This window comes from Oncorhynchus nerka, linkage group LG4 (genome assembly GCF_034236695.1).
Source record: "Oncorhynchus nerka isolate Pitt River linkage group LG4, Oner_Uvic_2.0, whole genome shotgun sequence".
NCBI lineage: Eukaryota > Metazoa > Chordata > Actinopteri > Salmoniformes > Salmonidae > Oncorhynchus > Oncorhynchus nerka.
In genome coordinates, this window is record NC_088399.1 from 40,537,454 (window position 1) to 40,555,887 (window position 18,434).

General features: G+C 41.6%; 1 protein-coding gene across 1 annotated transcript; it reads right to left on the reverse strand.

Annotated features, from left to right (window-relative positions):
* Positions 1 to 567: 567 nt before the first annotated feature.
* LOC115124417 (TBC1 domain family member 10A-like) lies at positions 568 to 17,588 on the reverse strand. Its single transcript, XM_029653853.2, has 9 exons — positions 16,800 to 17,588; positions 4,896 to 4,995; positions 4,488 to 4,595; positions 4,293 to 4,399; positions 4,096 to 4,210; positions 3,909 to 3,974; positions 3,126 to 3,315; positions 2,651 to 2,805; positions 568 to 2,372 (listed from the first exon to the last, which is right to left on the reverse strand). Exons 1-9 carry the CDS (start codon positions 17,000 to 17,002, stop codon positions 1,965 to 1,967), a joined length of 1,452 nt encoding a protein of 483 aa, XP_029509713.1. The 5' UTR covers positions 17,003 to 17,588; the 3' UTR covers positions 568 to 1,964.
* Positions 17,589 to 18,434: the final 846 nt, after the last annotated feature.

The following is an 18,434-nucleotide window of genomic DNA, read 5'->3' on the forward strand; positions in this document are numbered from 1 at the left end:
TACACAAGTATATGAAAAACTGCTGTCATCTCTCCACAGCTCACATATAGCTTTCCATTTTCACCTGGCTGCCAGTTCCTGTTCTTTTGAGAACATCATGTGAGTGGAATAGAATGGGAGATGGAGGAATACAGTGGAGGCAGAGGGCTCAGAGAGGACTACTGGCTACTATCCTGAACTTGGTGTGGTGAGTTCTGGCACCCAGAGCTGCTGAGGCATCACTTAAGTGAGTGTTTCACAGAGTGGAAGAGAAGCCCAGTGGCTATAAGACTCAGGCTGGTTCCCAGACTTGCCCTCTACAAGATCACCATCCTCTGACCAGTTCCCTCCACTCAAGCCATGAACTGACCGTCTATCTGCAGAGGATGCAGCTGTCAAAGACTTGGCCTCTTATTGGTTGACCTGTCATGATATAGCTTGTTTGTCTTTTGCTTACGAAGTGCTTTGAGATTTCGATTATGAAAAGTGCAGACGACACCTAATACATTAGTGGTGTCAGTGTTGGTTGCCACACATTGAGGTTACATGGACAGACGTCACACAATGTAAACACGGGCAACTACAGAAGACAAACAAAATGTACATTTTATTCTTAAAGGACTTGACCAGGGACAAAGCACTTAATCTTAGACAAATATAAATCTATAGTATGTGAAGTTCTAAACTATGTGCAAGTGTGAAAATCCATTGGAATTTACAGAAATCCTTTTACCATACATAAGTTCAATATTTTTTTAAATGTATATTTTACTTGATATAAAAGTCCCTTCAGAAAATAACTTTCGCAGTTCTAATCTAAAGGCAAATATTTGACTAACACACCCGTGCGTAATATTGACGATTACATAAAGCAATTATGCACAGATCTAATAAAACGAGTATACGTAAGCACATTTTATCAACAAAGCAGAATCAACATCGCTGAGTATGACATGAGCGTTCCATCGTTTGGCATTCTCCCACTACATACCTACACACGGACTCTGTTCCCTGGAGCCCTGCACAGAATCATACACACTAAAGGAATGATTTAGACAACATGGCTCTTACAACACATAAACATGGTACCCCATCAAATTGTTGGTCTAGTGACAGGAATTGTCCAGCAAATGTTAATTAACTTCATTAGAAACTATAAATGATACAGATGATTGGTTTCCCCTTGAGCCTGTCGTTCAAGTCCTTCATTGGTCAGGGCTGAACAATGGACCCACAGAGCCCTCTAGTGTTCATCAACATCAACTACAACCAGAGAGAAAAGGACACACCAATGAGTGAATGACAACAGCGTGTATCTTTATACAATATGTTGGCAACCTACGGTATGCAAACCATATTCTATTGTGCTTACAATTTAACTATTGACATTTCCTGTTAATCTAACAATGCAGGATTGGTGTGTGTTGGCAATGTAGTGTCTTATACTACTGTACATATTAAGTGACAGACAAACAGGCGTAGTGCTCAAGCATCCAGTAATGACCCCGGAACAGCTGGGACAGGGCCAGGACTCCTGGCTAAACAGACTTCATAGTTATGTCACCTGATCTTGAATCAGCCTAAAATACTTCATTAAATAAGAAAAGATCGAGATAAACTGACGTGATTGATTTCAGCAGCAGGCTATACAATCTACCCTCAGCCAAAGTGCCTGTATATCCGTATGGTCCACTGAACGAAGTGCTGCACTCTTCCAACTGATGATTAAATTGACATCCCCCATATATGTGTAAAAAACAACAGTCTACACTTGTTGTAGCACCCAGGGCAATATGGAAGATACGCCAGAGGCTTCCATTCTTATGGAGTGTTTTGCTATAGATGCATTTGGCTATAATGGAAAGAGTCAGTCAAGAAGGTGGGAGTGGGAAGGGGTCAGAGGTTAAGGGTATACTGGAGATCTGGAGTCCGTGAGCAGTAAACAGGTTTTGTAATCCCCAGTTGGTCCAAGCTCTTTCCATCTGCTACAGGTAGGTGTCATGTTCTGTGCTAATCAGGCTCTGATTGGAGCCCTGCAAGGGTGCGTCTTTGAGGGGTGGGGTGGGCTTGGTAGAAGTGTCGCTGGGTTCAGGGTTGGATGCCACCGGGGTGCCGTTCATCTTTCCATTCTTCTGCTCTTTGGTCTTTATCCTCGCCTTTTCCTCCTCCTGGCCTTCCACATTCTTATTGGTTGCCAGGGACGACTCGACTATGATGGTGGGGTTCTGGCGCAGGTCTTGGCGACTGGGTGGTTCGGCGGCCATGATAGCCTTGGCGCCGTGCATTCTGGGAGGGGACTTGCAGTGCAACTCACCCCGGGTCTCCTTCCAGCGCCGCAGCTGGGCCAGGTGCTCCTTCTCAACGTCCCGCTCTGACAACGGCAGCTCTATAATCTGGGACAGAGCATAAGCGGCAGTGGTTAACCTAGCAGTCTTAAACTCTTGTCAGCTTGCTTGATAAGGTAGCAGAAATCATGACTAATATCATAGTTTTATTAAAGTACCACTAGGTGGCAGCAGGGTCTTTTCAGTTTACACCATAGCCCTTAACACAGCCCTGAGAGTCCTCACATTCATGTCAGCAATTTTCAAAGTGGCTAAAAACCATGACACATTTTCCAGTATGGATGTTTCTAGAAGTCTGGCTGTGGATGTTGGTTGCGCATCACTACCTCCCGCACTAGGAATCCTTCCAGCATGTAGCGTGTGTCTATGGTCTTGAGCAGCTCCATGGTCTCATACTGTCCCTGACAAGTCTTCAGCTTGTCCTGAGAGCCCAGCATGCACTTTAACAGCACCAGGCCCACCCGGAAGATGATTTTCACTCCTGGACGACACCAGACAAACAGATGAAGTCGCACAGTGTCCTGAGAGTCTTGTATGACATATTTGTGCGTTTTATTGTATGTTTGAATGTGTCTATAATGTAGGTGATTATGAGTATGCTGGGGTGTGTGTCCATGTCAGTCTGTCTAAAGAGCGTGCCTCAGAGAATGCTCTCATGTGGACAAAATGTAAGTGTGTGTTTACTGTGTGGAATCAGCATGACATGCATTGCACGTTACCAATGTCATACATGTCTCATATAGCCACATGCATTAGACATATTGCACTACAAAGACCCTGTTAAGACATTCTGCGTCTCACCCTCACAAAGGAACATGTCCCAGACACGTAGCACAGAGGCCCAGGGTAGGGTTCTGGAGAAGGCACACATGAACCACTCCGTCATGTACAGGATGGGGTCCAGTTTGTGCTTCTTCAGGTGGCGGTGGGCCAGAGGAGACACCCGCTTCAGCAAAGCAAACAGGATCTCCCCATCCAGCTGGATCGCCTCCTTCAGGAGCACACGGGAACCCCCATCAGAATGGAGAGATGGGGGGGAGAAAGACAAATGGAGGGGTTGAGAGGCAAAGAGGGGTGAGGGGGAGAGAGAACAGACTCCTTCCTTTTAAAAAAAATGTAACGGTTTCATTAACCGGCCAACATTGCCTGGTCACCCGCTCACTCAGGGCCATTTGTTATTAGCTGGTCACAGACATCAGACTACAGGACATGTAATGACAGCAGCACATGCCAGCTAAAGAGCTTGCCCAGTAATATGATACCTGCATTCAACATGACTGTCACCTAACATTGTACAGCTTTTCTTTTCCAAGACACGGAAGTTCCAGACAATGATAAACATGCTGAATTAATGTTTAACTGTATTTTAGTGATAGGTAAGCTCTTCCCAGTTACTCTCTAGCTCTGCCCTTGGGAAAACCCAACGAACTGCACACGGTAAGCCTGATCTTTAAACCCCAATATAAAACCCTCCCTGTCACAACCAACAAACTGCGGATTCTCATCAACATGTGACCTTGGTTCCTTGTGTTAGCGTAAATAAATGTTAGCGTATCAGTGTGGTACACCTGTGGTCAGTCTTACCAGCCCTACACTGTAGTATCCAGGAAGGTACTTCTCACAAATCTGCACCAGACCCCAGAATGCATCCTGTTAAATAAAGCACAAACATGAATTCAGCACAGCTGTGGTGTATGCCACCTTACTGTAGTGTGAGTAACAGACTATTCAACATTTTTTGCATATACAGGGATGGTATGCGTGGACTGACCTCAGCAGGCATGTGCATTAGCAGCACAGCAGCGATGGGAGCTTGAGCTTGGCAGTAACCCTCTTCAGGCCGGTGCAGCGTGTAGGCTTTGAGAACACGGTACAGGTCCTGCTGCCTACACACGCACACGATTTTGGGTTACAAAAAACAAACGTACCGAGAAATAGCTATTGGTCCACGTCAAATGAGCTACTCACCCATGGCCTCCTCTCGCCACAAACATCTCATGGAAGGGGAACTGTCTGTGGAGGTCCTTCTCGATCACATCCACCCACTTAGGGTCTCCTGCCTGCCTGTCCAGCTCCTTTAAAAACCACAGTTAGCTGAATACACATGCAAAAAAGTACAAGACTGTATGAATTTGTGTGTAGCGATGGTGGTTAGTGACCGACCTCGAACTTGCCCTTGTTTTGCTCCCTCTTCACCTTTCCTCCTGACAGGTAGAGCCACGCCCGGCCTCGCAGCGAGGGGGGGATGCCCTTCTGACAGCGCAGCTTCATCTGGGGGGCAGGGATTTAGTGGCTGTGAAAGTAGCACTCAATCATGTACAGTGAGATTAAAAATCATGGGAATTCATTCAATATCAGGCAAGGGGGGTAGATTGTTCAAGTATGTGTTCAATTACTTTCCTTACATATTTTCTGGTGCTTACTGCATAACAGTTACTCAATAAGAGAAGGGGTGACACCTGACAGCTTGCAAGGTTAACATGCTTTCGATAAAGAAAGCAGTTATGGTCAGCATTGGACTTTCGGTAGCCTATCAGCCGGTGTTGAGCAGCAGATGTTGGACTTGCTGACCTTCTTGTGTCTCTTGGCCATCCATTTGTCCCAGTTGTTGAGCATGTCCAGCCATTTGGCCTCTCTCTGTCTCAGCACTTCAGGAGGGATGTCTTCAGCTCTGTGGGAGTCAGGGGACAGATAGAGAGAGTTAGTCTACAGCTACACACCAGTGTCTAAAACACAATGCAGACACCAACGAAATGAGGCGAGTCAGGGAAGGAGGAAGACCCATCCCTCACAGGAAGCTGCTACCTGTAGCTTCCAAAAATCATTCGCCAGAGGAGCGTGCTCTTTTTCTTACAGAAACAACTCTTTCGACTAGAAAACTGGAGCCATATGATCGTAGTGTCCATTGAACCAGAATAGAAAAAGATGAGACAAGGACAATAACTGCCATTGTTGCGTCTCTCCAGATTAAAAAAAGAGAGAAATCTGACATGGTTCTGGAGGACTGCTGGGCTTGGGCTCCTTCCCTTGGTAGGAGGAGAGGGCGGTTCAAAGGGGCCCTAAAGAGGCTGCGTGTGTTTCAGAGTCGCTCAGAGGAAGAGCATCTTTATTGTAACCAGCTGACGGACACACCCAGTACACTGGACTAACTGAGGTCAAATTACCAAGGTGGATGCAGAGGGGTGAAAACCACCATGACAGATTTTTTTGTACTCGTTAATTAAGCATAGACTGTTTTCTCTGGAATGAATGAAACTAGGTTGTCTGTTGTAGGGCTACATGAATATGAGAGAGAGAACAGCAACACAATTAGACTCACCCAAATCATGACAAAACGATCATTACTTGACATATTGGACATAATTGACAAAACTGCGCAAAGTAGAATGCTATTTGGCCCTAAACAGAGAGTACATAGTGGCAGAATACCTGACCACTGACTGACCTAAAATTAAAGGAAATCTTTGATTATGTACAGACTCAGTGAGCATAGCCTTGTGAAGAGTCACATTTTGATAAACTCCCATACCTATACCTATTGGGTGAAATACCAGTGTACAATCTCAGCAACAAGATGTAGGACCTGTTGCCACAAGAAAAGGGCAAACAGTGAACACCATTTTAAGTAGAACCTATATTTAGGTTTATTTAATTTCCTTTTTGTACTTCAACTATTTGCACATTATTACATCGTACATAGACATAATGACATTTGAAATGTCTTTATTCTTTTGGACATTTTGTGTGTGTAATGTAGACTGTTCATTTATTGTTTATCTATTTCACTTGCTTTGGCAATGTAAACATATGTTTCCATGCCAATAATGCCCCTTAAATGGAATTGATTTGAGACACACACACGTTCTGTCACAGTGGTAGCAACTGTGGTCAAGGTAGTGGCAACTGTGGTAACCGTAGCAGCATTAGGCGAAGGACAACATGTCCTTCCCTTCCAATGGAGCAGGACCGAACAGCCAGATAAGCCTCTTTGTTGTGGGTTCTGTAGCAGACTTAACAATAACACATGACAGATTGGACAGGCTAAAACTAACAAGCTCTTAGCCTAAAAGGCTCTGACAAGTCTGCTTTATGTTTATATTTGTTTTATTTCCTTTTAGGGACAGCCTTGCAGCCATTAGTCTACATCCAACCAAATGGGCTGAACACTTAGGCCTAAATTCTCTTTCCGTCCAGCAGGCCAGATCAGATCACATGAGATACTAGACCTAAAACCACAAAGCAGAAGTGGTCACTCATGCTGTGTACACAGCAGTGCCTCACAAGCAATTGCTTTACACGGTGGAGAAATAGCAGCTAGCACAGGGCTAAGCAGAGTGATTAGCATTAACCTTGCTGGATTAGTGAAGACTATCATATTACAGGTATCCCGGGTCAAGGTTGATCTCAGAAATGGAGACTAGGTAAACAGGGACAGGTGTAGTCCAAAGATTATCATTCTGAGCTAGGGTTGTGCGATATGTTACTCCAAATGTTGCGATATCCGATAAAATAATTTGCGCCGTTAACGACTAAATCATTCCAGACTGCATTTTGTGCTCATTTACAATATTAGTCAGATTCTCATGAAATATTCACTGTGTGGCAAAAAACAGAAGGCTTAGCTAATTTAGACTTCATTTGATACAGCCTAACTGATTAAACTGCATAGTTTTGATGTGTAAAGTTCAAATAGAGCATAGTCTTGCACATCACAATAGATGTGTCAAACATCACAATCAAATCATATCAGCCCAACCATATTCTGATCACTCACTCAAATACAAAACACCATACAAACAGCACTGTGCTGGGATGTGGTATACTTCACCACATCCTGGCACTCTTGGGGGAAGGGGCGGGGCAGCGGCTGATCCCTTCCTACTCCTCACAGGAAATCCATCCTCAGACAAAACAGTGGGACACTTGCCACGACCCGCAAAGCACACAAAAACAGGAAATTCTAACAGAAGTAAGGGGAAGTTCTGTTACCTCGCCATTCCTACTCTTGCTCAGCAACCACTCACTGGGAGCCTAAACACTGGAGAGAAATGCACATCACAATAGGCTGTAAGCAGACGAGTTCGAAGGCATTTGTTCAGAACAAGAGGTGACCCATCAGGCCAGGATTCTGTTTTGCAAGGCAGCAGTACCCAGTCTAACATACCACACTGGTAAGCAAAATGAGGGAAGAACAATGCCATAATACACAAAAGGTTGTTAAGTCACCATGGCAGCAGTAAACTAGAAAACAGTAAACAACTAGAAAACAATAAAACTACAAGTCTGTATGGTGATCTTGCTTTTTACAATGGAGAAAACATTTACATCTTTTGTAGATTAGCCTACATGGTATGACATGTCTGGAACTGATTATTCAAGGTACTGCAGGACTTCCAGAGTCTTCATGGACTCCACTTATGCAGCCAAAGGGCCCACTGAGAATAATCTGTTGGACTGTCCTAAACGCCTGCATTTGTAACAGTACAGCCAACAATGACTTGGCTGAGAGTGTTATAAAAAATCAAAATGGCTGACAATCACCAGAAGAGGCCAATGAATTAAACCAAAGCACCCAGGTCTACTATAGTCTATAAAAAACTACCCCATTCTAAGTGTTGATGGGCAATTTCAAGTTAACAGATTCACTTAAAATGTTAATGTACGCCAAACAAAACCATTTATTTCAAAGTTTAACAAACCATACAACTACGCAAAAGGACACATTTTAACAATTTACACTGAACATTTTACAAAAAACATTTACTGGAAGAACTGTGCAGATACAAAGTTTGGTAATGAATTTTCAGTATAATCTCACCTTCAACGCTAAATATCTGCTCCAAATTAAGATTCAATGAGGTCCGCAAAAAGAATGGGGTGTCAGCTATGACATGACACCTTGGGAAAAAAAGTCAAGTGGATTTACACCCAGTAACAGAATTACATCATGGTCCCTGATCTGTACTACAAAGAAATGCATAATTATGGAGAGCGAGGGGTTGTCCAGACTGTTTTAACACTCACACTTAGACCACCAGACGGACATAAATAAAACAGTTATGCGCTGAACATAACAGAATGCCAGTGGAAGGGAGGACAGGAACAGTTGATTAAACTGTGGTTTGTGACTACTATGATATGCCATTGTAGAAAATTCAACTGCAGGAATTCCTTTACTGATTGTGTTTGTAATTCGGTTACTGATTTGTTAACAGAATGAGTTAAGTCAATTTATAAGTTAGGGCTTGGCGATAAATTTGATTAATTCAAAACGTTTTTGCGCGATATTCCAAATGCCTGTATAGCAAGAATCAAGGTTGTTCTTTTTGAGCTCTTATGTTCGCTTGTTCTCATGCTGTATTTTTGGTCTCGTCTTCTTCGCTCTAGTGTGTACCTTCCGATTTATACCAGAGATCTGTATATAATGACAAGATGCTCATATCTCCGTCCTAACAATGAGAGTCATTGCCCCAAAGGCGGGAAGGCAGGCGACAAGCTTAGGACCAAAATAAGCCTATTGAAACACACGCCTCATTTTGGAGAAACAAATTTGCGAGTGTGAAACCTCTCGTGTCGCCTCTTCCGCTACACACACCAAGCCCCACTCACACCAACAAAGTTGAGAGGTCACATCTTCCCCTCTGACAAGAGGTTTCAACTCAGTGTTTGGTCCAACAGAATCGGTCACATGGACACCAAAACATATTGACTATAATAGAGAAGTTTAAGTTCTAACGATACCCTTATGTCTCAACTACAAGTTTCGAGCAGGGCAGACACCTAAAACAAGTGTATCAATGAACATTGATTCTGGAAAATGCTCAGTTTGTCGGGGTACCACATAATGCTATCAGCATTTTAGCCAAAGACTGTTATACTAGCTGTTCAGTCTGTTTTATAAATGTGCAATAAGTATAAAATTATAGAAGGGAATTTCTCATTGAGAAATAATGTAGGCCACTTGATTTCAACATCTGAACAAAGTGGCGAGGTCAACATGCTTTTCAAACAGTTGGGAGACAGACAAATTGTTATGAACACACCCTTCTAACTGTTCAACCTTAGCTAGCAAATAGAGCCAAGTTGGCCAAACTTGACATATAAAAGAATAGCTGGCTAATCACTAGCACATGGGCTTGAGAGATTATTGATGAGACCCATGTTAATTTTCCATAGCCTAATGCAGGGATAATCAACTAGATTCAGCTGCGGGCCGATTATTTCTTGAGCGGATGGTTGGAACATAACTACAAACAATTTGAAGATTGTTCGATTTTTGCGGTCAAATTGCAATCACCTCTCTATTATGCGTGGGAATACTTGGGAACAGATTACCAAAACAAAAATCTTTGAGCTGATTTTGGTATTTTTACAGTCTTATGTCCAACAATGAAAATTCTATACTGAACAAAAATATAAACACTACATGTAAAGTGTTAGTCCCATGTTTCACGAGCTAAAATAAAAGACCTGATATTTTCCATACGCAAAAAAAAAAATCTAATTGTGCACAAATTTGTTTACATCCCTGTTCGTGAGCATTTTGCCTTTGCCAAAATAATCCATCCACTTAAAAGGTGTGGCATATCAAGAAGCTGATTAAACAGCATGATCATTACACAGGTGCACCTTGTGCTAGGGACAATAAAAGGCCACAGTAACATGTACAGTTGTCACACAACAATGTTCTAGATGTCTCAAGTTGAGGGAGGGTGCAAATGGCATGCTGTCAGCAGGAACGTCCACTGGAGCAGTTGCCAAAGAATGTGATGTTAATTTCTCTACCATAAGGCGCCTCAAACATTGTTTTAGAGAATTTGGCAGTACATCCAACCCGTCTCACAACCGCAGACCATGTGTACCACGCCAGGATCTCCACATCCGGCTTCTTCATCTGCAGGATCGTCTGAGACCAGCCACCCAGACGGCTGATGAAACTGAGGATAATTTGTTTCTGTAATAAAGCCCTTTTGTGGTAAAATAAATAAAATCATTCTGATTGGATGGCCTGGCTCCCAAGTGTTTGGGCCTATGCCCTACCAGGCCCACCCATGGCTGTGCCCTGCCCAGTCATGTGAAATCCATAGATTAGGGAATAATGAATTTATTTGAACTGTAAGTCAGTAAAACAATTGAAAATTGCATTTATATTTTAGTTCAGTATAAAAAAAATAAAACCACGTGGGCCAAATTCGACCCTCAAACAACCAGTTGGGGGACCCAGGCCTAATGCCTGCTACAAGAAGTTTGTCAATATTATTGAATGTGCATTATGAATAGAACTAGTTAAAATGTGTAACAAAAAAAAGGGCATTTTCATAGACTTGAAAGACCAAATCAGTGTTTATAGCAACAAAAAAACTATTTTCATAAAATAAATTAGTGGGTTCCATGGTTGTGGATGGCTTCGATTAAGCCTAGGTATAACTTCCCAAGCCCTTAATTCATTAGATTACTGCTGATCGTTTGAAATGCAGTGTATGACCTTGAATTTTACAATTATTGAGAAGATATTTGAAAAAAAATTATATATTTATATACTATATTTGAGATTCTTCAAAGGTGCCACCCTTAGCATTGATGACAGCTTTGCACACTCTTGGCATTCAACTAGCTTCATGAGGTAGTCACCTGGAATAAATGTCAATTAACAGGTGTGCCTTAAAAGTTAATTTGTGAAATTTCTTTCCTTCTTAATGCGATTGAGCCAATCAAATCAAACTTTGTCACATACAAGTGTAGACCTTACCGTGAAATGCTTACTTACAAACCACAAAACAGTGCAGTTCAAGAAGAGTTGTGTTGTAACAAAGTAGGGGTGGTACACAGAAGATAGGCCTATTTGGTAAAAGGCCAAGTCCATATTATGGCAAGAACAGCTCAAATAAGAAACGAGAAATGACAGTCCATTACTTTAAGACATGAAGGTCAGTCAATTCAAAAAATTTCAAGAACTAAGTGCAGTCGCAAAAAACATCAAGCACTATGATGAAACTGGTTCCCATGAGGACCGACAAAGGAAAGGAAGACCCAGAATTACCTCTGCTGCAGAAGATAAGTTCATTAGAATTAACTGCACCTCAGATTGTAGGCCAAATAAATGCTTCACAGAGTTCAAGTAACAGACACATCAACTGTTCAGAGGAGACCGCATAAATCAGGCCTTCATGGTCAAATGGCTGCAAAGAAACCACTAAAGGACACCCTATGGGACTACCAATAAGCACCGGTTGTGATACAGCCTGGAGTAGGTGTCCAAACCTTTGACTGGTACTGTATATATAGATAGTGAAGCGCCGATAAGTTGGAAAGAGTCAAGATGTGGCCTAAATTTTTTAAATTTTTTAAAATCACATCTTTACTTGTTAGTTCTGTGAACTTTCATTATCCTCCCTCCTGATGAGGGAGAGATATTAGAAAATATCTTAAAGATGGAGTTTTGGTAACGGAATAAGGCCCAAGGCAATCTTCTTAAACAGAAGGCAAATCATTTTCCCAAAAATAAATATGTGTTCATATTAGTTGGCAGGGGTCTTTACTTCAGCATTGTGTTTTGATGTATTGTATTATATTTTAAGACTTTTTCTGCAATATGTTGTCCAAGACTCCTTCACAATCTGTTTGACCAGAAATCAAAGCCATTACTGATGCCTAATTTTAAAAGATACAAAAAATGGTTGAAAAATCTACACCTTTATTTCCCCAAAATACAGTGGGGTAAAAAAGTATTTAGTCAGCCACCAATTGTGCAAGTTATCCCACTTAAAAAGATGAGATGAAATTTTTTTTATTTTTTTTTTTAAATCACATTGTAGGATTTTAATGAATTTGCAAATTATGGTGGAAAATAAGCATTTGGTCAATAACAAAAGTTTCTCAATACTTTGTTATATACCCATTGTTGGCAATGACAGAGGTCAAACGTTTTCTATAAGTCTTCACAAGGTTTTCACACACTGTTGCTGGTATTTTGGCCCATTCCTCCATGCAGATCTCTAGAGTGATGTTTTGGGGCTGTTGCTGGGCAACACGGACTTTCAACTCCCTCCAAAGATTTTCTATGGGGTTGAGATCTGGAGACTGGCTAGGCCATTCCAGGACCTTGAAATGCTTCTTACGAAGCCACTCCATTGCCCGGGCGGTGTGTTTGGGATCATTGTCATGCTGAAAGACCCAGCCACGTTTCATCTTCAATGCCCTTGCTGATGGGAGGTTTTCACTCAAAATCTCACGATACATGGCCCCATTCATTCTTTCCTTTACACGGATCAGTAGTCCTGGTCCCTTTGCAGAAAAACAGCCCCAAAGCATGATGTCTCCACCCCCATGCTTCACAGTAGGTATGGTGTTCTTTGGATGAAACTCAGCATTCTTTGTCCTCCAAACACAACGAGTTGAGTTTTTACCAAAATATAACTTTTTGGTTTCAACTGACCATATGCCATTCTAGTGATGGTAGGCTTTGTTACTTTGGTCCCAGCTCCCCGTGTGGTTCTAGGATTTTTGCTCACTGTTCTTGTGATAATTTTGACCCCACGGGGTGAGATCTTGCGTGAAGCCCCAGATCGAGGGAGATTATCAGTGGTCTTGTATGTCTTCCATTTCCTAATAATTGCTCCCACAGTTGATTTCTTCAAACCAAGCGACTTACCTATTGCAGATTCAGTCTTCCCAGCCTGGTGCAGGTCTACAATTTTGTTTCTGGTGTCCTTTGACAGCTCTTTGGTCTTGGCCATAGTGGAGATTGGAGTGTGACTGTTTGAGGTTGTGGACAGGTGTCTTTTATACTGATAACAAGTTCAAACAGGTGCCATTAATACAGGTAACGAGTGGAGGACAGAGGAGCCTCTTAAAGAAGTTACAGGTCTGTGAGAGCCAGAAATCTTGCTTGTTTGTAGGTGAACAAATACTTATTTTCCACCATAATTTGCTAATAAATTCATTAAAAATCCTACAATGTGATTTTCTGGATTTTCCCCCCCTCATTTTGTCTGTCATAGTTTAAGTGTACCCATGATGAAAATTACAGGCCTCTCATATTTTTAAGTGGGAGAACATGCACAATTGGTGGCTGACTAAATACTTTTGCCCCACTGTATACTCTTCGCTTTCATTTGACACGCTCCTATGAACTCCACGTTGGTGCTCTTGGGCTCTTTTACATGGAAATGACAATCCAGTCTCTCGATTAGCAATTAGAAGGAAGTTTGGTAGTAGCCTAAACATTTTTATAAAAAAAACTCCTTTACTAGGAGTTTGCCTGTGATTATAATGTCCCTATTGCCATTTCAGGGCTCTACAGTGCTACCATTTTGTAAGCACAGAAAGAATATTTTGCTACCTGGAATTTTTATTTGGGAGCACCAGTGCCCCAAACAAAACAAGCAAACGTGGTGCCACAGATAAAAAAAAAAAAGAGCTTCTTCAGGAGCTGAGCTTCAAAAGTAGCTAGGATAAATATACGCCCAATGTAGGCTTATATCTCAATCTTAACTGGTGCGCCGAAACCCTGTATTTGTAATTGCTGGCAATTCACATCTTTCCGCTAATATTTTTCATTGCACTCCTAAATTTATTTGTGCGCTTCTACATTTTTCAACATGTCACCATAGAACCCTGAATTTGTGTTAGTCTAGGAGGTTCTCTTCCTGCGACAACATTTAAGCAAACACATGCCCTGGTCACCTCAACTGCATTGTGTTTTGTAAACTACACGCATTTATGAAAATGCTTCTTCTAAAGAGAAATTATATAATAATGGATGAGTCAAAATGACATTTTGTCCAAAAAGGCAAAGTCCGCTCGATCCTTCATTGAGGTAGATGACTCATTCATCACAAAACCCTCTGATATTGCAAAATACTTTAATGACTTTCATTGGCAAGATTAGCAAATTTAGGCATGACGTGCCAACAAACTCAACCTTCAAAGCCATGCATTACTGATCAGATTATGAAAGACAAGCATTGTCGTTTTTAACTCTTAACGTGGAAGAGGTGAAAATATTGTTCATCAATAATGACAAACCAACTGGTAATGACAACTTGGATGGAAAATGATTGAGGATGGTAGTGGACTATATTGCTACTCCCATTTGCCATCTCTTCAATCTAAGCCTACAGAAAAGTATGAGCACTCTGGCCTGGAGGGAAGAAAAAGTCATACCGTTAACCAAAAATAGCAAAGCAGCACCCTTCACTGGTTCAAACAGCCGACCAAATCAGCCTGCTACCAACCCGTAGTAAAATGGGTTAACCAGATGCAATGCTTTTTCACAGTAAACAAATTAACAACTGACTTTCAGCACGCTTACATGTACGGCATGAAGACAAATGATTGGCGGAAAGAAATTTGATACGATTGTGGGAGCTGTTTTGTTAGACTTTAGTACAGCTATTTACATTATCGATCATAGGCTGCTGCTAAAAAAAATGTATGACTTTACATCTAACACACCGTGGATCGAGCGTTTACCCATCTAAAGGAAAACAGGGCGTTCTTTAATTAAAGCCTCTAACATAAACCAGGAAGAGTTTTGCATACCTCGTGGTAGCCGTCTTGGCCCCTTACGTTTGTATATTTTTACTAATGATCTACCACTAGCATTGAGTAAAGCCTGTGTGTTTATGAATGGGCATTTCCATGTAAAAGGACTAATGAGCACCAACATGTAAAGTTCATAGGAGCATGTCAAATTGGGTGTCAAATTAAAGCTAAAAGTATATGAGAAATGAAGGCATATATTTCCTACCCCTTTCCATTCCAAACATATTGAATAAGCAACAGATGGAAAAGGGGTATTCGAAAACAGCTACTAGAAAAAGTCTTAAGGTATTAGAAATGCATCAAAACAATACTGCTAAAGTAAAGATCCCCGCCAACTAACATCAACACATATTTAGTTTGAGAAAATGTTCTGTCTCATCTAAGTTTAAGAAACATTGCCAAAAACCCACATATATTTAAGATGCACTACATGACCAAAAGTAGGTGGACACCAGCTTGTTGAACATCTCATTCCTAAATCATGGGCATTAATATGAAATTGGTCCCCCCTTTGCTTCTATAAACAGCCTCCACTCTTCTGGGAAGGTTTTCCAATAGATGTTGGTATATTGATATTGATGCAGGGACTTGCTTCCATTCAGCCACAAGAGCATTAGAGAGGTCGGGTATTCTGTTTATTCATGGTTACAGGGATATTCTGAGCGGTATATCAAAAGGTCCATGTAAACAGCTTACTCCGAATAAGACTTTAGGCAGGATTTGAGCTACTATCCAGAATACTGTGCGCATGTAAATGTGGGCAATCTCTCCTGGCTCAACGAGAGATTGACCGCATCACTATGTCTTTGAGGGGTATTGGTGTTGAAAGCTCTTTCCAAACAGCCAACACAGATCAAAACACCCATACATACCCGACAAGACATGCCACCAGGGGTCTCTTCACAGTCCCCAAGTCCAGAACAGACTCTGGTAAACACACAGTACTACATACAGCCATGACTACGTGGAACTCTTCCATGTCAAGTAATTCAAGCGAGCAGTAAAAACACATTTAAGAAACTGATAAAACACCTCATGGCACAACGCAGACTGAGGAGACACACAAAACCTGATGTACTGGTATTCTGGATTCTATATTGTAAATGTTTAAGATTAGAGTAATATTGTATGATACATTGTTTTATTTATGATCTAAGTGGTTGTGTTTTGTGGTGATTAACTTTTTCAAGCCTGTTTGGACCCCAGGGAGAGTAGCTGCTGAGAGGGTGAAAAGATAGAAAAAGGACCTGCAGTTCTGCCACGGTCCCCAGGTGTATCAACCCTCATTCTATCAGTTACTCTGAGTGATGCAGAGACTTACACGACAGAGGCTTTCTCATCCATCTTGTCTGACCAGACAATCTGTACACAACTTACTCAAGGAGGTTCACAGAGCAGCAAACTAAACCTGCTAAGGGTGGGGTAGGGGGTCATTCTGGACAAGGCAGGTGTTACTAAAGGTTAGTAAGGGACTAGACAGAATATGGCAGGTCATTTGACAAATTACATCTGAGTAACACAGAACAAGAGAGGACTAACTTTCTGTTGACCTCCAATTCCTCCTGTGGGGCTTAGTTGGTAGATGGCGCTTGCAACGCCAGGGTTGTGGGTTCGATTCCCACGGTGGAAGACTATGAAAAAGTACCGAAATATATGTACGCACTAATGTAAGTAGCGCTGGATAAGAGCGTCTACCATTCTCTGTGTCTTTGGTGGAGAGCATCCACTGGAGTTATACAGCAAATAACAGGCTACTACCGATTCAAATGTGAAGTGAATATTAGAAAATTACAAACAATAAAGTGGTGCGTTTAGTCAGATGAAAAGAGTGCCTAATCTGGAAGGAAGATGCACTTTGACAATTTTGTCAGCCACAGATCTAGACAATTTCGTTGCTGGTGAAATTATAAACCGACGGGTCATACTTACGATTGTTCTGAATATTGTTGTGCACCCCCAATAAATCCATATTTATCCGTCTGTCTCTCGCTGGTATAGCCATTTAGTTCGGAGTCCGAGCCGAGAGAGTTGCCTTCATCTGTCAGTGCCAGGCTTTCTCTGGTGCCCCGCAAACTTTTGAGGGACTCTGCTGACTGAAGTCCATTACCTGGCTCAATTCTAATTCTTGCCATTTAAACCACCCTCTCTCTAGCTTAACTTCTAATATCATTAGTCAAGTAAACCTCCAGTTATTTAATTCTAAGTCAAACATTTCAGTGAAAAGCTTAACTATTGTCTGAAGTTTTTTTTTTTTATGGTCGTCAACATGTCCTTAGCTATCGTAACCCGCATAGCATCGTCGAGGTAAATTAGAGCGAAATAGTTAGCTAACTAGTCTAAATCAAAAACCACTCTCTTGACTAGCTACAGTTAGCAAACCAAACAATTAACGTTAACGAAAAATAAAATGGAAAGTCAGAATCAATGAACAGGATAGACAGCTAAAGAAGCTAGCTGGCTAGGTTAGCATTAAAGGTAGCTAACCGCTAGCAGTGAGAAAATGCCATTATTTGTCAACAACACCAACACAAATCAGAGCCACACAAAAAGCAGTCTAATTCTACCGTTACTAGCAAGCAAGATGGTGTTGTTGAACGACTGGTCAGCCAGATAAAACCATTGAAAACCAATATGCATCAACCTCTCATCAATAACTCACTCTGACAGGCCTAGCGCGGATTAATTAGAACGAGACACTGCTTGCTAGCGTCAGCTGACAGTCAGTTCAGCAAAGACCATGTTCGAGGTCGTTTATTTATAACTGGGTTTTCGAGCCCTGAATGCTGATTGGCTGACAGCCGTGGTATATCAGACCGTGTACTATGACAAAAAAAAATGTTTTACTGCTCTAATTACGCTGGTAACCAGTTTATAGTAGCAATAAGGCACATTGGGGCTTTGTGATAAGAAGAGCCCTTAGCCTTGGTATATTGGCCACATATCACACCCAGGCGTTATTGCTTATACATATATACTGAACAAAAATATAAACGCAACATGTATTGTGGCGGCAGGGTAGCCTAGTGGTTAGAGTGTTGGACTAGTAACTGGAAAGTTGCAAGTTCAAACCTAGAACTGACAAGGTACAAATCTGTCGTTCTGCCCCTGAACAGGCAAGTTAACCCACTGTTCCTAGGCCGTCATTGAAAATAAGACTTTGTTCTTAACTGACTTGCCTGGTAAAATAAATTGTGTTGGTTTCATGATATGATATGAAATAAAAGATCACAGAAATGTTCCATGTGCACAAAAAGCGTATTTATCTCAAAATGTTGTGCACAAATTTGTTTACATTCCTTATAGTGAGCATTTCTCCCTTGCCAAGATAATTCCTCCACCTGACAGGTGTGGCATATCAAGAAGCTGATTAAACAGCATGATCATTACACAGGTGCACCTTGTGCTGAGGACAATAGAAGGCCACTCTAAAATGTGCAGTTTTGTCACACAACACAATGCCATAGATGTCTCATGTTTTGAAGGAGCGTGCAATTGGAATGCTGACTGCAGGACTGTCCACCAGAGCTGTTGTCAGAGAATTTCATGTTAATTTCTCTACCATAA

Bases quoted from the DNA above. Each gene is read 5' to 3' on its own strand.
- LOC115124417 (XM_029653853.2), bottom strand. From the start codon at position 17,002: ATGGCAAGAATTAGAATTGAGCCAGGTAATGGACTTCAGTCAGCAGAG. The intron at 4,996-16,799 runs GTAAGTATGACC...TGACTCCCACAG, and splicing joins CAACAATATTCAGAACAATC to AGCTGAAGACATCCCTCCTG. The intron at 4,211-4,292 runs GTGAGTAGCTCA...GTGCGTGTGTAG, and splicing joins GTGGCGAGAGGAGGCCATGG to GCAGCAGGACCTGTACCGTG.